This window comes from Rhamphochromis longiceps, linkage group LG15 (genome assembly GCF_057381845.1).
Source record: "Rhamphochromis longiceps isolate RC_006_pf linkage group LG15, R_longiceps_female_GT1.1, whole genome shotgun sequence".
NCBI lineage: Eukaryota > Metazoa > Chordata > Actinopteri > Cichliformes > Cichlidae > Rhamphochromis > Rhamphochromis longiceps.
This window is the reverse complement of record NC_140571.1, coordinates 30,810,235-30,831,597: the sequence shown is the minus strand read 5'-3', so window position 1 is coordinate 30,831,597 and position 21,363 is coordinate 30,810,235. Positions and strand designations below refer to the sequence as shown.

At 42.0% G+C, this 21,363-nt stretch overlaps 1 protein-coding gene across 1 annotated transcript in view; it reads left to right on the top strand.

The window, feature by feature from the left end:
• tnfrsf21 (tumor necrosis factor receptor superfamily, member 21) overlaps window positions 1-21,363 on the top strand; it is a 263,648-nt gene that overhangs the window by 50,590 nt on the left and 191,695 nt on the right. Inside the window, exon 3 of the mRNA XM_085381445.1 lies at window positions 5,741-6,307. Coding sequence (XP_085237571.1) covers window positions 5,741-6,307 — 567 coding nt within the window. The remainder of the gene's footprint in view (window positions 1-5,740; window positions 6,308-21,363) is intronic.

The following is a 21,363-nucleotide window of genomic DNA, read 5'->3' as shown; positions in this document are numbered from 1 at the left end:
CTGAGTGTTTCAGCTGATCTGAGGCTTTCTGGGAGTTTGTTCCAGATATAAGGAGCATAAAAGCTGAATGCAGCTTCTCCGTGTCTGGTTCTGACTCTGGGAACTGATAAAAGACCGGATCCAGATGACCTGAGGTATCTGGATGGTTCATACTGGGTCAGGAGGTCATTGATGTATTTTGGTCCTAAACCATTCAGAGCTTTATAGGCCAGCATCAGAACTTTAAAGTCTATCCTCTGACGGACAGGCAGCCAGTGTAAGGACCTCAGAGCTGGACTGATGTGGTCCACTTTTTTGGTCTTAGTGAGGACTCGAGCAGCAGAGTTCTGAATGAGCTGTAGTTGTCTGACTGATTTTTTAGGTAGACCTGTAAAGATGCTGTTACAGTAGTCAAGCCTACTAAAGATGAATGCATGGACTAGTTTTTCCAGGTCCTGTTGAGACATCAGATCTTTTATCCTTGATATATTCTTGAGGTGATAGTAAGCTGACTTTGTTATTGTCTTAATGTGTTTTTCTAAGTTTAGGTCTGCATCCATCACTACACCCAAATTTCTCGCCTGGTTTGTGGTTTTTAGATGTATAGATTGAAGTTCTCTGGTGACCTGTAATCGTTTTTCTTTGGCGCCAAAGACTATTACCTCAGTTTTGTTTTTGTTTAGCTGGAGAAAATTGTGGCACAACCAGTCATTGATTTCCTCAATGCATTTACCAAGAGCCTGTACAGGGCCTCGGTCTCCTGGTGACATTGTGATATATATTTGTGTGTCATCTGCATAGCTGTGATAGTTTATTTTGTTGTTGTTTATAATCTGTGCCAGTGGGAGCATGTAGATGTTAAACAGAAGGGGTCCCAAGATGGAACCTTGGGGAACTCCACATGTGATACTTGTCTGCTCAGATGTGAAGTTACCTATTGATACAAAGTATTTCCTGTTTTCTACGTATGTTTTGAACCAGTTTAGTACAGTTCCTGAAAGACCTGTCCAGTTCTCCAGTCGTTTGAGTAATATGTTGTGGTCAACTGTATCAAATGCTGCACTGAGATCCAGTAAAACTAGGACTGACATTTTTCCACTGTCTGTATTCAGACATATGTCATTAAACACTTTGGTCAGAGCGGTTTCAGTGCTGTGGTTCTGTCTAAAACCTGACTGGAAGGCATCGTAGCAATTATTCTGTTTTAAGAAGTAACTGAGCTGTTGAGAAACTACTTTTTCAATGATCTTACTTAAAAACGGGAGATTTGAGATTGGCCTGTAGTTGTTCATTTGTGTCTTGTCAAGATTGTCCTTTTTCAGTATAGGTTTGATTACAGCAGTTTTTAGTGATTCTGGAAACACACCTGATAATAAAGAAAAGTTGACGATCTGTAACAGGTCTGACTCTAAAGTCTTTGAGACCTTTTTGAAAAAAACTTGTTGGCAGGACATCTAAACAGCAGGAGGAGGAGTTCAGTTTACCTAAGATGTCCTCCAGGTCTTTGCTGTTAATAGGTTGAAACTGTTTCATGGTGTTTAAACAGTTTTTTGGTGGACACAGTACATATCCTGGATCTGCTGTTGATGTACCAATTGCTTGTCTAATTTTTTGGATTTTTTCAGTGAAGAATTTGGCAAAGTCATTGCAGGCCATGGTCGAATGAAGTTCAGCTGCCACTGACACAGGAGGGTTTGTTAGCCTGTCAACTGTAGAAAATAAGACCCGAGCATTATGGCTGTTTTTAGTGATGATGTCAGAGAAGTAGGACCTCCTTGCATTCCTCAGTTGTAAATTATAATTGTGAAGTTTCTCTTTATAAATGTCATAATGAACCTGGAGGTTTGTTTTTCTCCATCTGCGTTCAGCTTTCCTACACTCTCTTTTTTCTTTTTTCACCAGTGTGGAGTTTCTCCATGGAGACTTTTTCCTTCCAGAGATAACCTTCACCTTAATGAGAGCAATAGTGTCCATTACATTTAACATGTTAGCATTGAAGCTATTGACGAGCTCATTGACTGACCCTCTGGGCAGGTCAGGTGTTAATGGGAAGACCTGGTTAAAAATTGCACTACTGTGTTCAGTTATACACCGTTTTGTGATCACTGTTGTTGATATATTTGTGTGGGCTGAGATTTTACTTTCAAAGAAAACACAGTAATGATCAGACAGGCCCACATCAGACACAGTAACCTTTGAAATGCTCAGGCCTTTGGAGATCAGTAGGTCAAGAGTGTGTCCTCTATTATGTGTGGCCTCTGTTACATGCTGAGTCAGCCCAAAGTTGCCCAGAGTGTTACTCAGGTCTTTAGTCCCTTTGTCCTGAGGGTTGTCCACATGAATGTTAAAATCCCCAGCAATAATTACACAGTCGAAATCAACACAGATCACAGACAGCAGTTCACTGAGGTCATTAAAAAAGTCTGTGCAGTATTTGGGAGGCCTGTAAACATTAAGAAACACAACTTTGGATGGGGCCTTCAGCTGTAAAGCCACATATTCAAAAGACTGAAAACTTCCAGGAGATAGCTGCTTACATTGAAATGATTCATTAAATAAGACAGCAACCCCTCCTCCTCTCCTGCTCGCCCTGACCTCACTGATAAAACTGTAGTTAGGAGGGGTCGTCTCGATGAGAACAGCTCCACTGTTACTTTGGTCCAACCAAGTTTCAGTTAAAAACATAAAATCAAGGCTGTGCTCAGTGATTAAATCATTAATTAAAAATGTTTTCCCAGCTAGAGATCTAATGTTTAATAAAGCCAACTTAAGTGTTTTAGAGGTATTACTTGTCCCCTCGTGTTTGGGAGCAGTCTGTGGCACACAAGGTATGTTTACTATGTTTAAAGATCTTTTAGAGTGCAGCTCTCTGTGTTTTGACCAGGCCACATGTCTCCTGTCACCTAAAAGTACAGAAATTTTAAAACCTTCTAGTAAACAGGGTCCCAGCTTCTCCTGGGAAAAGTCATCACTGCCATAATCCTCACAGCCCGGACCCTTCACACATCACGCATCAGACTGCGGAGACAGGGCATGAAGAGGAACTAAGGGGGGCGAGGCTGGGCAATGTGACTTCGATTGCTCTGTTGAGGGTGGGGCTCGATGGCGAACCTTTGGCCGCTCTGGTGGGGGGTTTATGGGGGACAAAAAGGGATTGGGACGGGGGGTAGATCTGAGCCCAGCATTGACCCGCTCCATCATCTCCTCAGTGAATTTCAGGTGTGGGGAGGAGGGAGAAAGGGAGGGGGAGGAGGGTGATGGCCTGTCAGGGGTTTGGGGGACTGGGGAAGGTCGTGGTCCCTTGTCCTGGTCGTTGGTGTTGTTGAGAGAGTTGGAGGCAAATAGGGACCCCTCTTCTTGCCTTAGATGTCTCTCCTTTCTGAGGCTCTTCCTCAGATGCCATGGATGTCTCTCCTTTCTGAGGCTCTTCCCGGGTGGGGGCAAATGGAGCTCCTCCTCAAGGTTTCTGCTGGGCTTTGTCTGTTCTTGGAGTACTGTTTGTTCCTCTTTATGAGATAACTCCTCGTTTATCTCAGCCTTGGCACCAAGCACGGATGGATGACGTATGGAATAAAACAAGTTGGAGGTGAACAGTTTCACCCCTGACTTGTTAAAATTAAATCCATTTGCTTTGAACAGATGCCTGCGTTCCCAAAAAATATTAAAGTTGTCGATAAAGTGCACTGAGTGGTCAGCACATGCTGATATAAGCCATTTATTCAGTGTAAACAACCTGCTGAATCTCTCGTCTCCTCCTCTGACCGGCGGTACAGGTCCACTGATGAATACAGCTGCATTCAGAGAGTTTACAGTACTTAATAATCCAGTAAAGTCCCGTTTCAGAACCTCCGACTGTTGTTTGGACACATCGTTTGACCCTGTATGCAGAACAATGTTTGTCACAGTTGGATATTCATCTGCAATTTGAAGAATTCTCTCCTTCAGGTTGTTGACCATATTGTTAGGAAAGCAGAGGACTTTAGTGTTCTTACCGCACATCCTTTGTACATCCTTTACGGCAGAGTCACCCACAATCAGAGTTTCAGGCCTAGCCTTTAGCTTTCCCTGTGGCCTTTCACTTTTCAACAGATTTTCAGACCTTATTTCGCTGCTTTTAGATGGATGGTTGTCCGATATAGATCCAGGGTCCTTTGATAGTGGAGCAAATCTGTTCTGCAGTTTCACATTCAGTTGTTTTGGAGGTTTGTTGTTAACCTTCCTATTCACGGTTGTCCAGTCCTGTTTCCTCCCGTATATAGGGGTAGAAGAGCTTCTCTGTCTCGTAGGAAGTGAAGGCCAGTCGGTTTCAGAGATTTCAGCTCGCTGTGCCCTGCCTGTGATACGTCCTCCCCCTTCCAGGAGACATGATTTATGTCTTGGTTTTGCACCAAGACAGTCTAAGGGGGGATTATCACTTGAGGATTTATAATAATGCACAGAGTCTACTTTCTTGGTCATGTTATCTGTGCTCCTTAGCTGTGTACTAGCTTGCTCATCGCCATTGTTTTGAATCAAAGGCAAGGTTGTTTCATTTCCACACAGTCCATTTACCTCCACGTTTACTTCTAAGCGATGAATTTTTGTCTCCAGTACTGCAATCTTCTGCAGGAGGCTGTGGTAGTCATCTGTGGAGAGGGAAGGCATCTTGTTGCTAGTTAGCCTAGCGGTTAGCACCTTTCCAGGCTATTGAGGCTGCTCGGTGCCCAGACGCTGTAATCAGGCTTCAGCTGTGTCTAGGCCACAGCCACACGGAGCGCTGAGGACAAGGTAACCATAAAATGTTGCTGTTTCTGTTAAGAACACTCTAGTCCTAATGATCTACAAGTGTCCAGAAGTTATCGCAGGTAAGCTCACACGGAAAAAAGGGAAAAAATCAGCATAAAAATCAATAAAAATCAATATAAGAAGCAAAGCATTCAAGAGCAAAGAGATGAAGTGTCCACACTCACAAAGGGGAGGAGCTAAAGAGTACTCTGTAAAATACCAGAATAGGAAGGATGGAGAAGGTTTAAGTTTATTAGATTGATCAGTATTGCTGAACTATGAAATATTTTGGGTGCAGTGTATTTTTTACATACAGGTATAACAGAATAGCTTTAGTGTTGTTGTTTATTGAAACTTGAGTATGAACTTATACAAAATGCAGCAATATATTTAAAAAAACAGTTTTATTGAATAAAAAAACACACTAATATTCATATCGGTATCGGCCGATATCCAAATTTATGATTTCGGTATCGGACATAAAAAAGTGGTATCGTGCCATCTCTAATATGTATATAGATTTTGACATCTGTCAGTCATTTACACTGGTCTGCAATTTCTGCAGAGTATTAGTATTAGTATGCTCAACAATGACTATAATGGCCACTGCCTGGAAAACAAAGGAGATTTTGACCCCTGTGAACATCATCTAAACACTCTTTTCGTTTTCATGAATACTCAGATTGTAATAACAATGTCAAAAAGGTGTACACAGCCCACTCAGTGATGAAGTAAGTCAACAAAGCGTGTCTGTGCCAGATTGCTTGGATGGATTAAGGTGTTAGGATCCTCCGCCCGTGATACCGTCTGTTTTTTTTTTTTTGTCTTAGTTAGACAGAACTCCCAAGTGACTGAGTTTAATTCCCTCTTTCTCTGTGTCACTGTTGTCTCTCATCTGCTACTTCTATACTATCTACTATCTTTGCTTTCCTTGTCTTTCTTATCTCTCTTCTTGCTTGTTCTGTGTCTCCATCAACCTCTCTGCCTCTCAACACAGGTACCCACAGCCAGTCAGCAGCCATTCAGCTGAAGGAACCCCAGGGTGGAAAAAGCCAGCGAGCAGAAGAGCCCCTCCGAAGCCATCCTGGCACTCTCACCCAACCAAATTGGACTCCAGTTCTCCCAGCTCATGAGGAACCAATGGACCATGAGTTGCAGAGGGGGCAACTGAATTCTGAACCAAACCCAGGGCCTAACAAGAGGGCAATGGAAGATCTGGGGACTGAAGAAATAGTCAAGGTTGAAACAAGCATAAGAAAGATTAATGGACAAGATAGCGCAGGTGGGGCCTCCAGCTCCTACAGGCCAACTCGCAGGGGATTCCCAAGACCAAGCGCCCATAATCACTTTGACATAAACGAGCACCTGCCCTGGATGATTGTACTGCTGCTGCTGCTGGTGCTGGTGGTGATCGTAGTGTGTAGTGTGAAGCAGAGCTCTCAGGTGTTGAAGAAGGGCCCAATGCAGGACCCGAGCAGCATCATGGAGAAGGCAATTCAAAAGAAACCCCCTGCACCACTAACTCAAGTCCGAGAGAAGTGGATCTACTATGCCAACGGACAAGGTAAACCTACTGGATCTTTTGGTGTTGGAAACTGCTTTTCAACTGAGGTAGAAACACAGTTAGATCTTCAGAAGAGTCTCTAAGACTTTAAAATTGCACACATTCAATTATTTTGATAACTTGGGGTTTGGTGCTGAAGTTGTGGAACATAAAAATCTATCTCTATCATTTTCTCTCAGTTCGAGGGGTTAGGGTTAGGAGTTAGGGTCATTCAGTTAAAATTCAGCGACATGGATGAATAAAGGGAGAATTAATCATTTGATGTCAAGGTCAAGGTCAAGGTAACTTTATTTATACCCAAAGGCAAGGTAAATTTGCTTTACAGAAAAATGACAGCATTTGGCATCCCTTTAAAAACACACATACCTAGTAAATATATAAAGCTCACTGTGGCACATATATAGTAGTTTTGATATTTCGAATCAAAAACAGTTCTTATTTAATTCAGTGACAGCAACGGGGACAAAGCTATTTTTATAACGCTTGTGAATTTGGGGCTTCAAAGTTAATCTACTCCTAACCTTTAATCAAGTGACTGAAGAAACTACTAACATGACAGGGTCTTACCATGGCCATTGTGTTTTTTGTAAACTCAGCATTGTTTCTACTAAATGCTCTACATCTGCAGCTCACAGGAGGCTGCAGACTGTTAGTTACTCAGTGCATATCTCAGGCTAACGTTATAGCGTGCGTGAGTTCTGCTTGTGAACTGCGTAGATCCCCGTACCGATTCCACCCTCCCCTCCACAGTTTCTTATTGCCACTCTCTGTAGCTACAGATTGAGATGTAGGGTTGAATGTTTTCTACAAGTAGAAAACATTCAACCCTACAGCACAGATCTTGATTTCACACTGACTTAGGACAAGAGACCCAGACTCAGGGAACATATCCTGACAGAGACACTCAAGTCTCAAGTAGAAATCTGTGTATGTGTGCATGTAACCTTGTCTGTGTGTGTGTTCTTTGATCAAGCTGAGACATCCGCTACCCTCTCTCTGCTCCCTCATTGACTGACCACAGAGAACTGGAATAATCTGGTTTCAGCTGCATCAGAGTTGTTGTTTGGTTGGCAAGGAACATTAGTAGGTCAATCTGGTCTCTTACAGAGTGACAAAGAGATATATGGAGAAAAGGAAATGAAGAGGGAACGTGAGATAGTGCTGGGAGTTGTGTGTGTGTGTTGTTTGGAGGGGCTAAGGTTTGACACAGGAAGTGTTATACTGTTGCTGGCTAACCACATTGGGCTTTCCCTGCTGTTGCCTAGCAGCCCTGATACTTAAGATGCCTGTTATAGAAAGGAAAGGTAGGCAGTTAGAGAAACACAAGTACATTTTATGAAGCTATCAATTATCATTCAACTTTACAACTCCCAGCTTTACCAACATGGTAAATGTGATGGTCTTGAGTTGAGTCAAAGCATTTTTGACTTATACAGTTACTTCTTTTTAATACTCTTGATTTTTTAAAATATAAAAATAGCTCTTTCTTTTAGAAGTTCATACATTGAACAAATGAGTAATAGCAACAGTAGACTTAACTTTACAATTGTAGCAAATCCTCTGTGCTTATTTATAGTGGGTGGACCTAAAATAACCATAACGACAACCGCCTGGCGAAGTTGGAAACAAAATATTTAAATAATGGCCAAAGTTTCAAAGATTGATGTAATCTCACAGCAAATCAAGATTCAGTATACTTTAAAAACTGTTTTCTATAGTTCATTATGAGTGCAGGAAGCCCCACCCAGCTGCTAACCTTGCTTTTTGGGTTTAAGCGGGAGGAGTGAAAAGGCCACCTGAGTGGCTGGGAGTCCCAGTTTGATATAAATAAGGATTATTATGGGTACTATGGATCATGCAGGTCTACTTTAATGTAAAAGAAGTTAAATTATGAGCTCCTGTTTTGGAGCTTGTTTTGTCTCTGTTGAATGTGCAAATAAGCAGTTAATTGCTGAAGTTTGTCATGTTAACTTTATATGGTAATAATAGTTTTGTGTTTACAGCTTGTCCTGATTCTGCCAAGTGACAAAAGAAAATGAAGAAACAAAAAAACCCCCAGTTAATTGTGCCTCATGTTGTTTTGTTTTATTTCAAATGGGTCTAAGATCAGATTATGTTTAACAGGAAATGATCTGGACTGTGTTACCGCCATGTTTCTCATTCCTGGATCTTGTAACCAAAAACCCTACTGGTGCTTAAACCGGACAAAACAAACATTGCCTTGACATGGCAATGTGAGTACATGTTAGTGTTCTTAAAAGAATGCTGACAGATAAACAGCACCTGCTAGAATAGATTGATGTCATAATCTACAACAACAGGTGTCCCCCGAGGATACAGTTCCTAAATGCACGACTATGGGCAAATCATTTGGAAAAAAAAAACTACTTGATGAAACTCATTAAACACATTAAAGTGAATAAAGTCTGGGTTTCAAATGAATCTGTTTAAATGATTCTGTGTTTTTGTGCATTATGTTTGTGTTCTCCTGATTAGATGAGTAATCCACTGCCCATGTGTATGCATTTAGGTGAAGATATACAGTGGGGCAAAAAAGTATTTAGTCAGCCACCGATTGTGCAAGTTCCCCCACCTAAAATGATGACAGAGGTCAGTAATTTGCACCAGAGGTACACTTCAACTGTGAGAGACAGAATGTTAAAACAGACCGTTCAATGGTGACCAGAACACTAAAGTAAGGGAGTTTGGAGTGCACACAACAGGAGGGCTATTAGTCATTATATTTTAAGCTAACAGATGCTTACATATCTAGCAACATTGTAGCCTTTGGCTCAGTGACACACAGCAACTGATCAGTTGGCAACCCCCTGGCAACATCTGGCAACTAGAGAAAAAAATTTATCTTCTAACTAGTTAGTGAGTAGGACTAGGCGATATGGCCCAAAATTCATATCTTGATATTCTTTAGCTGGATGTATGTCTCGAAGAAGATATATATTGAAGAAGGGATTTTTTGCCATAAAGTAAGAACAAAAAGAGTTCTTAGTCAAAGCTGTGTCTCAGATCTCAAACAGGCACTTTTATTAACATACAACGTAGATGTACATGAAATTACTCAGAAATAAATTATCAGCATTTATTAAATAATAATGCTCCATATATAAAATAAAAAATGTTGTTTTTGTGCATAACAAAAAGCTCACAATTGTGCATTCAAAATGTAAACTAAAAAGACGCTGAGCATAATAACAAAGACTGACAGATTTTGCAGCTGCTCTGTTCCCATGTTCTACTGCATGACTGACAGCCTTGAGTTTGAAATCCACTTCGTAACCATGTCTCTTAACAGGTGCCATTTGTAGTCCTTATACCCACACGATAATAATCCGCGCAATATTACGTTGAAGCACAGCACGTATTACTCCGCGAGGCTCCTGACTATGGCAGCCATATTGCTTTGACAATTAAGTAGTGCAGCTTCGTAGCTTGCCAAAGTCGTAATAAAACCTTTTTTGACAGATTTCTGAGCGCCGTGTACCACATAAAATCAGTTTTCGGTCAGTAAGCATAACCAGAATTCATACATAAGGCTCACTGTCCATTTTTGAGAAAATGAAAGGATTTTAGTGTAAGCTTACAGCCGAAAAATACGGTACACGAGTTTTGTAAGGTGGTTTGTTTCGGTGCAGGAGGCTGTGAGACTTCGCGGTCCAGGATACAGGACGCAGTTTCACACACTCTTCATTTTGCACTTCATGGCGCTGTTGTAAATAGTGAAAATACCAGTAGTGCTCCAACCTTTAGTCGGGACGCTTTCTCAACATTCTCTACAGAATACACTGCTGCTCATCTGACACTCCAAATAATACTAATAATAATTAGTGCTGCCAGCGTTAATCTTGTTAAAATGACATTAAAGCCATAACTGCATTAACACAGTTAATGAGTTATCGCGGATCACCCCTTGCGTGGGGCTGGACTTTGTCAACGCATTAACGACCTAACCGCGCTAATATGGATCTCTAAATTACTAATTTTCAAATGTTTTCTTTTTACCGACCAGCTCCTCTTGTATAGTTGCAGTGTCCATCTTGTTATTGCCTGCAGGTGAAGCGATGGGGGAGGGGTAGTTGTGTTCAGTGAAGGAGAGAGGCGAGGCAGAGTAGCGTTGCTTAGAGACAAAAGTGGACGAAAGAGAGGCAAACTTGCGGGTCCACGAGTATAATCATAATGCAACATAGACTATATCGATATAAACAATATTGTCACATCTCATATAAAAATATATCGATATATACAGTGGGGCAAAAAAGTATTTAGTCAGCCACCGATTGTGCAAGTTCCCCCACCTAAAATGATGGCAGAGGTCAGTAATTTGCACCAGAGGTACACTTCAACTGTGAGAGACAGAATGTGAAAAAAAATCCATGAATTCACATGGTAGGATTTGTAAAGAATTTATTCGTAAATTAGGGTGGAAAATAAATATTTGGTCACCTCAAACAAGGAAAATCTCTGGCTCTCACAGACCTGTAACGTCTTCTGTAAGAAGCTTTTCTGTCCCCCACTCGTTACCTGTATGAATGGCACCTGTTTGAACTCATCATCTGTATAAAAGACACTTGTCCACACCCTCAAACAGTCAGACTCCAAACTCCGCCATGGCCAAGACCAAAGAGCTTTCGAAGGACACCAGGAAAAGTATTGTAGACCTGCACCAGACTGGGAAGAGTGAATCTACAATAGGCAAGCAGCTTGGTGTGAAAAAATCAACTGTGGGAGCAATCATCAGAAAATGGAAGACATACAAGACCACTGATAATCTCCCTCGATCTGGGGCTCCACGTAAGATCTCATCCCGTGGGGTCAAAATGATCATGAGAACGGTGAGCAAAGATCCCAGAACCACACGGGGGGACCTGGTGAATGACCTGCAGAGAGCTGGGACCAAAGTAACAAAGGTCACCATCAGTAACACACTACAACGGCAGGGAATCAAATCCCGCAGTGCCAGACGTGTTCCGCTGCTGAAGCCAGTGCATGTCCAGGCCCATCTGAAGTTTGCCAGAGAGCACATGGATGATACAGCAGAGGATTGGGAGAATGTCATGTGGTCAGGTGAAACCAATGTAGAACTTTTTGGTATAAACTCAACTCGTCGTGTTTGGAGGAAGAAGAATACTGAGTTGCATCCCAAGAACACCATACCTACTGTGAAGCATGGGGGTGGAAACATCATGCTATGGGGCTTTTTTTCTGCCAAGGGGACAGGACGACTGATCCGTGTTAAGGACAGAATGAATGGGGCCATGTATCGTGAGATTTTGAGCCAAAACCTCCTTCCATCAGTGAGAACTTTGAAGATGAAACGAGGCTGGGTCTTCCAACATGACAATGATCCAAAACACACCGCCCGGGCAACAAAGGAGTGGCTCCGTAAGAAGCATTTGAAAGTCCTGGAGTGGCCTAGCCAGTCTCCAGACCTCAACCCCATAGAAAATCTTTGGCGGGAGTTGAAAGTCCGTGTTGCTCGGCGACAGCCCCAAAACATCACTGCTCTCGAGAAGATCTGCATGGAGGAATGGGCCAAAATACCAGCTACTGTGTGTGCAAACCTGGTAAAGACCTATAGTAAACGTTTGACCTCTGTTATTGCCAACAAAGGTTATGTTACAAAGTATTGAGTTGTATTTTTGTTATTGGCCAAATACTTATTTTCCACCCTGATTTACGAATAAATTCTTTACAAATCCTACCATGTGGATTCATGGATTTTTTTTTCACATTCTGTTACTCACAGTTGAAGTGTACCTCTGGTGCAAATTACTGACCTCTGTCATCATTTTAGGTGGGGGAACTTGCACAATCGGTGGCTGACTAAATACTTTTTTGCCCCACTGTATTTAAATGGCAAATGGCCTGTATTTGTATAGCGCTTTACTCGTCCCTAAGGACTCCAAAGCGCTTTACACATTCAGTCATCCACACATTCACACACTGGTGATGGCAAGCTACATTGTAGCCACAGCTGCGCTGGGGCGCACTGACAGAGGCCCACTGGCAACCTTCCGATTTCAAGACAAACTGCCAACTCTTGAGCCACAATCGCCCAATTTACAAACTCGATATATCCCCCAGCCCTATTGGCGAGTGTTGGCTGGAGGCGAGGCTGCCGGACACTGGCACCACCGGGCCCTCTGACCACCACCAATAGGAAACGGGTGAAGTGTCTAGCCCATGGACACAACGACCAAGACTGTCGGAGCCGGGGCTCAAACCGGCAACCTTCTGATTACAAGACGAACTGCCAACTCTTGAGCCATGATGGCCCCACATATTCTGAAATTATATATTCTGTTACACTATCCAATGGGACATAACTTCTTGTACAGGATCACCAGTCAAGTCTGGTAAAAATAACCTCAAAAGTCACAAAATAGCAGTTGTAAAGGTTTTATTCCCAGCACAACAACAGGTTAATATCCTTCCTAATTTTAATAGTTTAATAACTTTTTAGGGACAGGTGGGACAACCCTCATCTCAGCAAATCAGTTAGCAGTTCAGTATGTACGTGGCAATTATTGGGAAATGCATTGATGGAGGAAGAGGGCGTAGACTCTAGAAAGAGTAGGTTGTAGCAGTTTATTTAAGTTGCCTAATATGAGCTCATTCATTTTAACCTGCACAATGCTTGCTACATTGTAGCCTCAGCTGCCCTGGGGCGCACTGACAGAACGAGGCTGCCGGACACTGGCGCCACCGGGCCCTCTGATCACCACCAGTAGGAAACGGGTCAAGTGTCTTGCCCAACGACATAATGAACGAGATTGTCGGAGCCGGGGCTCGCACCGGCAACCTTCCGATTTCAAGACGAACTGCCAACTCTTGAGCCACGATCGTCCCATTTAAAAACTCGATATATCCCCCAGCCCTATTGGCGAGTGTTGGCTGGAGGCCGCTGGCTGTCGCCCAGTGAAATTTTCTACCAAGTGGTAGTGAAACAGCAAAGCTTTTACTTGGGAGGATAACATTTCTAGTTTTTTTCACATTTCTCACTCTTTCACTACAACTTGGCAAGTAGTTTGCAAGTATTTGCAGACAAATTTGTGTTTTCCATGCAAACTACTATTCACTGCAGCAACCTGCTTTTCATTGCAACTCTGAATGCCATGCTAGAGACTGCCAGCAACTACTCACCAACCAGTTGCAGAATCAGCATTTTTCCTAACCAGTTGTTACCAGATAGTTGCCAACTGATCTCTAGGCCTGCATGAACTGGGTTTTAGAAACTTCACAGCAACTAAGAGCAGCTATTGGAAGCTGGTAATCAGTGGTTCCCAGTGGATCACTGACTGATCTCTAGGACTCTGTGACTGAGCCAAAATGCCAAGTCTTTATGTACCTCTCTTTTCCAGATCATTTCAAATAGAGAGGAATCAAGCATAAAATCCATGGAACTGTTAATCAAAATGTATCTTCTTGGTTGGATCTTAGTTCCTTGATCTCAGTCTGTCATTTGTGTCTTAATGGAATAATTAACTCATTCACTGCCAGCCATTGGCAGTGAATGAGTTAAACCCATTGACTCATTCACTGCCATTGACGGCTATAGACGTCAATGGCAGTGAATGAGTTAATACAATGAATGAATGAATCTTTGGGCTATGCCTTACAGGCATTCATATTCTTAGGTGTTCACAAACACTGCCGCGTAGAATGTGTACTAGAAGTTAGACCATAAGCCTTCTTTTTGACTTCTGCACACTTAGCTAATCACTACTTAAATTCAAACCACAATCTGAAAGGTCATTTCAGACACTTCTAGGTGACTTGATGTTGGAATAACACAGCATATTCACTGACCTTAGTTTCATTTTAATTGCTGGCCTTTGTTTCAGAAAATAAATATATTTCTCAGATCCCAATAACACAAATCTAGGCTGCAGCCCTTGAGAGCCCCATTCAACCCCTGCTGTGGAGAAGTAGCACATTTCACTACTTCCTTGCCAGCCCTGACCAAATGCCAAACACTGTATGTGTGTGATCTGTGCTTTGACGTTTCCCTTTCTTGCACAAATGCTTTAACGGCCCCAGTAAAGGGGTGTTACAACCTTGAAGCAAAGCCAGCCACACACCTTGGAAGTATTAAGAAGCTGTTTTGTTGTAAGGTTCCAGAGAGTAAAAAGCAGAGAAAAGTGGCTATTTGGGGGTTGCACGTGTACACATACAGTGGGGCAAAAAACTGTTTAGTCAGCCACCGATTGTGCAAGTTCCCCCACCTAAAATGATGACAGAGGTCAGTAATTTATAGTAATAACAAAAATACAACTCAATACTTTGTAACATAACCTTTGTTGGCAATAACAGAGGTCAAACGTTTACTATAGGTCTTTACCAGGTTTGCACACACAGTAGCTGGTATTTTGGCCCATTCCTCCATGCAGATCTTCTCGAGAGCAGTGATGTTTTGGGGCTGTCGCCGAGCAACACGGACTTTCAACTCCCGCCACAGATTTTCTATGGGGTTGAGGTCTGGAGACTGGCTAGGCCACTCCAGGACTTTCAAATGCTTCTTATGGAGCCACTCCTTTGTTGCCCGGGCGGTGTGTTTTGGATCATTGTCATGTTGGAAGACCCAGCCTCGTTTCATCTTCAAAGTTCTCACTGATGGAAGGAGGTTTTGGCTCAAAATCTCACGATACATGGCCCCATTCATTCTGTCCTTAACACGGATCAGTCGTCCTGTCCCCTTGGCAGAAAAACAGCCCCATAGCATGATGTTTCCACCCCCATGCTTCACAGTAGGTATGGTGTTCTTGGGATGCAACTCAGTATTCTTCTTCCTCCAAACACGACGAGTTGAGTTTATACCAAAAAGTTCTACATTGGTTTCACCTGACCACATGACATTCTCCCAATCCTCTGCTGTATCATCCATGTGCTCTCTGGCAAACTTCAGACGGGCCTGGACATGCACTGGCTTCAGCAGCGGAACACGTCTGGCACTGCGGGATTTGATTCCCTGCCGTTGTAGTGTGTTACTGATGGTGACCTTTGTTACTTTGGTCCTAGCTCTCTGCAGGTCATTCACCAGGTCCCCCCGTGTGGTTCTGGGATCTTTGCTCACCGTTCTCATGATCATTTTGACCCCACGGGATGAGCTCTTGCGTGGAGCCCCAGATCGAGGGAGATTATCAGTGGTCTTGTATGTCTTCCATTTTCTGATGATTGCTCCCACAGTTGATTTTTTCACACCAAGCTGCTTGCCTATTGTAGATTCACTCTTCCCAGTCTGGTGCAGGTCTACAATACTTTTCCTGGTGTCCTTCGAAAGCTCTTTGGTCTTGGCCATGGCGGCGTTTGGAGTCTGACTGTTTGAGGCTGTGGACAGGTGTCTTTTATACAGATGATGAGTTCAAACAGGTGCCATTCATACAGGTAACGAGTGGGGGACAGAAAAGCTTCTTACAGAAGACGTTACAGGTCTGTGAGAGCCAGAGATTTTCCTTGTTTGAGGTGACCAAATATTTATTTTCCACCCTAATTTACGAATAAATTCTTTACAAATCCTACCATGTGAATTCATGGATTTTTTTTCACATTCTGTCTCTCACAGTTGAAGTGTACCTCTGGTGCAAATTACTGACCTCTGTCATCATTTTAAGTGGGGGAACTTGCACAATCGGTGGCTGACTAAATACTTTTTTGCCCCACTGTATATATCGATATATTTTTATATGAGATGTGACAATATTGTTTATATCGATATAGTCTATGTTGCATTATGATTATACTCGTGGACCCGCAAGTTTGCCTCTCTTTCGTCCACTTTTGTCTCTAAGCAACGCTACTCTGCCTCGCCTCTCTCCTTCACTGAACACAACTACCCCTCCCCCATCGCTTCACCTGCAGGCAATAACAAGATGGACACTGCAACTATACAAGAGGAGCTGGTCGGTAAAAAGAAAACATTTGAAAATTAGTAATTTAGAGATCCATATTAGCGCGGTTAGGTCGTTAATGCGTTGACAAAGTCCAGCCCCACGCAAGGGGTGATCCGCGATAACTCATTAACTGTGTTAATGCAGTTATGGCCTTAATGTCATTTTAACAAGATTAACGCTGGCAGCACTAATTATTATTAGTATTATTTGGAGTGTCAGATGAGCAGCAGTGTATTCTGTAGAGAATGTTGAGAAAGCGTCCCGACTAAAGGTTGGAGCACTACTGGTATTTTCACTATTTACAACAGCACCATGAAGTGCAAAATGAAGAGTGTGTGAAACTGCGTCCTGTATCCTGGACCGCGAAGTCTCACAGCCTCCTGCACCGAAACAAACCACCTTACAAAACTCGTGTACCGTATTTTTCGGCTGTAAGCTTACACTAAAATCCTTTCATTTTCTCAAAAATGGACAGTGAGCCTTATGTATGAATTCTGGTTATGCTTACTGACCGAAAACTGATTTTATGTGGTACACGGCGCTCAGAAATCTGTCAAAAAAGGTTTTATTACGACTTTGGCAAGCTACGAAGCTGCACTACTTAATGCATTGTCAAAGCAATATGGCTACCATAGTCAGGAGCCTCGCGGAGTAATACGTGCTGTGCTTCAACGTAATATTGCGCGGATTATTATCGTGTGTGTATAAGGACTACAAATGGCACCTGTTAAGAGACATGGTTACGAAGTGGATTTCAAACTTGAGGCTGTCAGTCATGCAGTAGAACATGGGAACAGAGCAGCTGCAAAATCTGTCAGTCTTTGTTATTATGCTCAGCGTCTTTTTAGTTTACATTTTGAATGCACAATTGTGAGCTTTTTGTTATGCACAAAAACAACATTTTTTATTTTATATATGCAGCATTATTATTTAATAAATGCTGATAATTTATTTCTGAGTAATTTCATGTACATCTACGTTGTATGTTAATAAAAGTGCCTGTTTGAGATCTGAGACACAGCTTTGACTAAGAACTCTTTTTGTTCTTACTTTATGGCAAAAAATCCCTTCTTCAATATATATCTTCTTCGAGATATACATCCAGATAAAGAATATCAAGATATGAATTTTGGGCCATATCGCCTAGTCCTACTCACTAACTAGTTAGAAGATAAATTTTTTTCTCTAGTTACCAGATGTTGCCAGGGGGTTGCCAACTGATCAATTGCTGTGTGTCACTGAGCCAAAGGCTACAATGTTGCTAGATATGTAAGCATCTGTTAGCTTTAAATATAATGACTAATAGCCCTCCTGTTGTGTGCACTCCAAACCCCCTTACTTTAGTGTTCTGGTCACCATTGAACGGTCTGTTTTAACAGTTCTCAAATTAAAAATTAAAAAATTCAGAGGCTGGGTCACTGGGTCGTTCAGTCGGTTGTTCAGTGGTCATTCAGTTGGCCATTCAGTGGGTGGTTCAGTAGATCGTAAAGTGGGTCTTTTATTTTGTCATTCAGGGGGTCAGAGGCCAAAGGGGTTGAGGGGTGGATTCCCATTCATTTTCTATGATGGTCGGGAACACCACAGATGTAACAAAGTTGATTAAAACACTCAAAATTCAACGAAAGAGGTGCTCATCACTTTTATATGTTCAAGTGCATAGTGTGGAGGATGTCATAAGGCCTCGAGCCAATGGGACATTTTTTAATTTGTAAATTGGTAAGATTTGACCTGAGCATGACAGGAAAGACAGTGAAGTTCCCACTTTATAAAAATTACAGTGTAATGTTGATGTTTCAAAGAGAAATCTTTGTGTTAGTTCTCAGTTTGGTCTGGAAAGAGCTGTTTCAATACAGCTTCACTGTTCCATCTGTGCCAGGTATAGCATCATAGCATTTCAGCAAGTGGATAGTGCTACAACGTAAAACTGCAATTCCGTTCTTACCACTTGGACAGGTTGCAGTTGCCTGGCTAACAGCTTTCATGGTTGAAACCCTGCCTTTGCAACTGCTTTTTCTCTATTGTCAACAGATTGTCAAGACATCCATCTATTTGTTGTGGTTGTAGATGTTGTTGTGCCAACCAGCAGTTGGCTAATACATGACTTTAGCGTTTCTGTTTGTGATGCAAATGCATACAGAAGATATAGTTCTTGGAAAATTCGACAGTGATCACGTAACCTAGGGGAGTCCCTAGAACTCTTTGGACCGAAAAGTGCTTTTTGACACTGCATAATGAAACTGATATGTGTTCCTTTAATCGCTTGTGTTTGAGTATGTAATAATGTGAAGTGATGTGATTATGTTTCTCATACAAGGTTTGTTGCATTATCAAAACTGCTCTTTCCAATCAGTCCAAAACAGCTGTGACATTTTGTGTATGCAGTTTTTAGTGATGGCTTACAAAGATGGAAAAACACATTGTGTTCCTGTAAGATGACATCAAATAAAGGCAGGCTGCACTTAGTGTGGTTACCAGCCATATTATTTACAACCTATATTTCCAAAGTAAGTTGCACACTGTTGAGGAAAACATGAAGGAAAACAACATTCTAACTACCCACCATCCTTCCTCATTAAACATCCACACCGTTAATAATGCCAGGTTCCACATCCAAGCCCAGTGGGGAGTCGTGTTAGAATATACTTTGTGCTGTAACAGGGTGGGCTGGGGTAGCCTGCTCTCTGTTCAGCCTGGGATTGATTGTGGAGTAGAGTTTGAGGGGTTTGTTGCCTGGTTAGAGGTACACAGTTCCTGTTGCACTCCCACACAGCCACATAAACAATTCACTCATTTATTGTTTTGTGTTCCTAAATTGGAATGAACGTGAGAGGACTATCTGATGTGATTAATTCAACAAAATGGTATTTGTAAAGACGTTGACGCGCAAAGCACCCTGCTTCCCATCATGCTACGGTACAGAGGTGAGACCACCTGTTGGATCTAGTGTTTGTTTTCCCCAATTTCCCAATTCTCAGTTGGGTTTTAAGGAGTTTCCTGGACGATGTTCTGTAGCAATATTATCAGTAATTGGGGCTTACTGCATGCCCATATTACTGAGAACTCTAATATTCTTGAATTCTAAAATTGTAAGTGTTAACTGCTTAGATTATGCGTTTATGCTAATAAGTCTCAGAAGTGGTGTCACTAGCATTGCAATCAGGTCAAGATATTCATTATGTCCAAAATCATGCACAAGTCAAGAATATACTTTTATGTTGTTTCTATGGCTCTCTTGTCGGAGGATTTATTGTGAATGCGACGTTCTGGGAACACCTAGAAGATATTACTCTAAACAAACATTCAGGTAAACTCAAGGATGAACTGATTTGATTTTCTTGGTCAAAAAGTCAGTGTCACGGTTATAAAATAGAATACAGGGTGGGCCATTTATATGGTTACACCGTAATAAAATGGGAATGGTTCGTGATATTAAAGTCCTGTTTGTGGCCATTTAGAAGTCGGCCATCTTGGATACAACTTTTGTTTTTTCAATAGGAAGAGGGCCATGTGACTAGGGCTGGGCGATATGACCCAAAATTCATATCTCGATATTTTTTAGCTGGGTGGCAATATAAGATATATATCTCGATATTTTTTAAAGCCATAAGTTAAGAACAAAAAGAAAGTTCTTAGTCACACTGTGTCCCAGATGTCACACACGCATTTTTATTTACATACAGCATAGATTTACATGAAGAAATTACTCAAAAATAAATTATCAGCATTTATTAAATAATCATGCTCCATAAATAAAAGAAAACAATGTTGTTTTTGTGCATAACAAAAAGCTTATAATTGTGCAGTCAAAATGTAAACTAACAGACGCTGAGCATAATAACAAAGACAGATTTCACAGTAAGCACAACCAGAATTCATACATAAGGCACGCTGTCAACTTTTGAGAAAATGAAAGGATTTTAGGCCGTGCAGCCATTGTGGGCAGCATGTCGTTAGCGTGGTTAGCTCGTTAGCGCGGTTAGCTCGCTAACACGTTGTCACTACTCGATCCGTACCGGAAACCCGATCCGTACCCCGCATGCGCGAATCTTACGTCACTTCCTCTCTTTGCCAACATTGCGACATTCAATATATTTGAATGATACGGTTAGCGCCCAGTTAGCACCTAGCATTTCTCAACAGCTCTGCCTCCTTTTCGACTACCGGGACATTGAAACAATGGATAATCCGTATCCGCAACAAATTTTTGCTTTTCTCCTCAACAGAGAGCGTTCCCCGATTGAACAACAGCGCCCTAAAATAAGAAGAATGGTGCCTAATGACAGAGTTAATAATTACAGACTTTTTATAATATGTCACGTGAAGATTCAGCAGCCAGATGAAGTGTTTACTGGCAATTGACAGTGATAGCGGACATTATCATCACTTTTCCAACAATCCTCTCCACACAGACAAGCATAAACACACTCGATTATCACTAAATCAAATTTAACACACGTTTGTAATGACGCTAATTCAGTTTACAATAGGGTTCATTCGCTCAGTCAGCAGGTGGCGGTATCCTCGTACACTGGGGAGTAAACTGCCATTAAACGAACAGAAGAAGAAGAAAACCCCTGCACATGCGCGGTACGGATCGGGTAGACCCGATTTGTACGGTCCGGCTATGTACATGCGCAGTAAGGATCCCGATCTGTCACTATCTTTTTATTTTTTTGTTTTTGTCTACATTATGTTAAATGTTTCATTATCGGAAACATTTTAAGAAAGATTGTTATTCTTAACATCTTAACAGATACTCTGACCTGTAACTATCGTAAAATGCTTCGACCGGAAGTAGACCCCTTTCGCGCATGCGGGGTACCGATCGGGTTTCCAGTACGGATCGGGTAGTGACACACGTTGATGCCGTCCAGCCCCACAACTCGCTAACGGAGATTTGCCGTGTCCATCTGGTCGCTGCCTGCAGGTGAAGCTATTGGGGAGGGGGAGTTGTATTCAGTGAAGGAGAGGCGAGGCCGAGTAACGTTGCGTAGAGACAAAAGTGGACGAAAGAGAGGCAAACTTGTGGCTCCACAAGTATAATTATAACGTAACATAGACTATATCGATATAAAGGATATTGTCACGTCTTATATCTCGTATAAAAATATATCGATATTTTTTAAAAACTCGATATATCGCCCAGCCCTA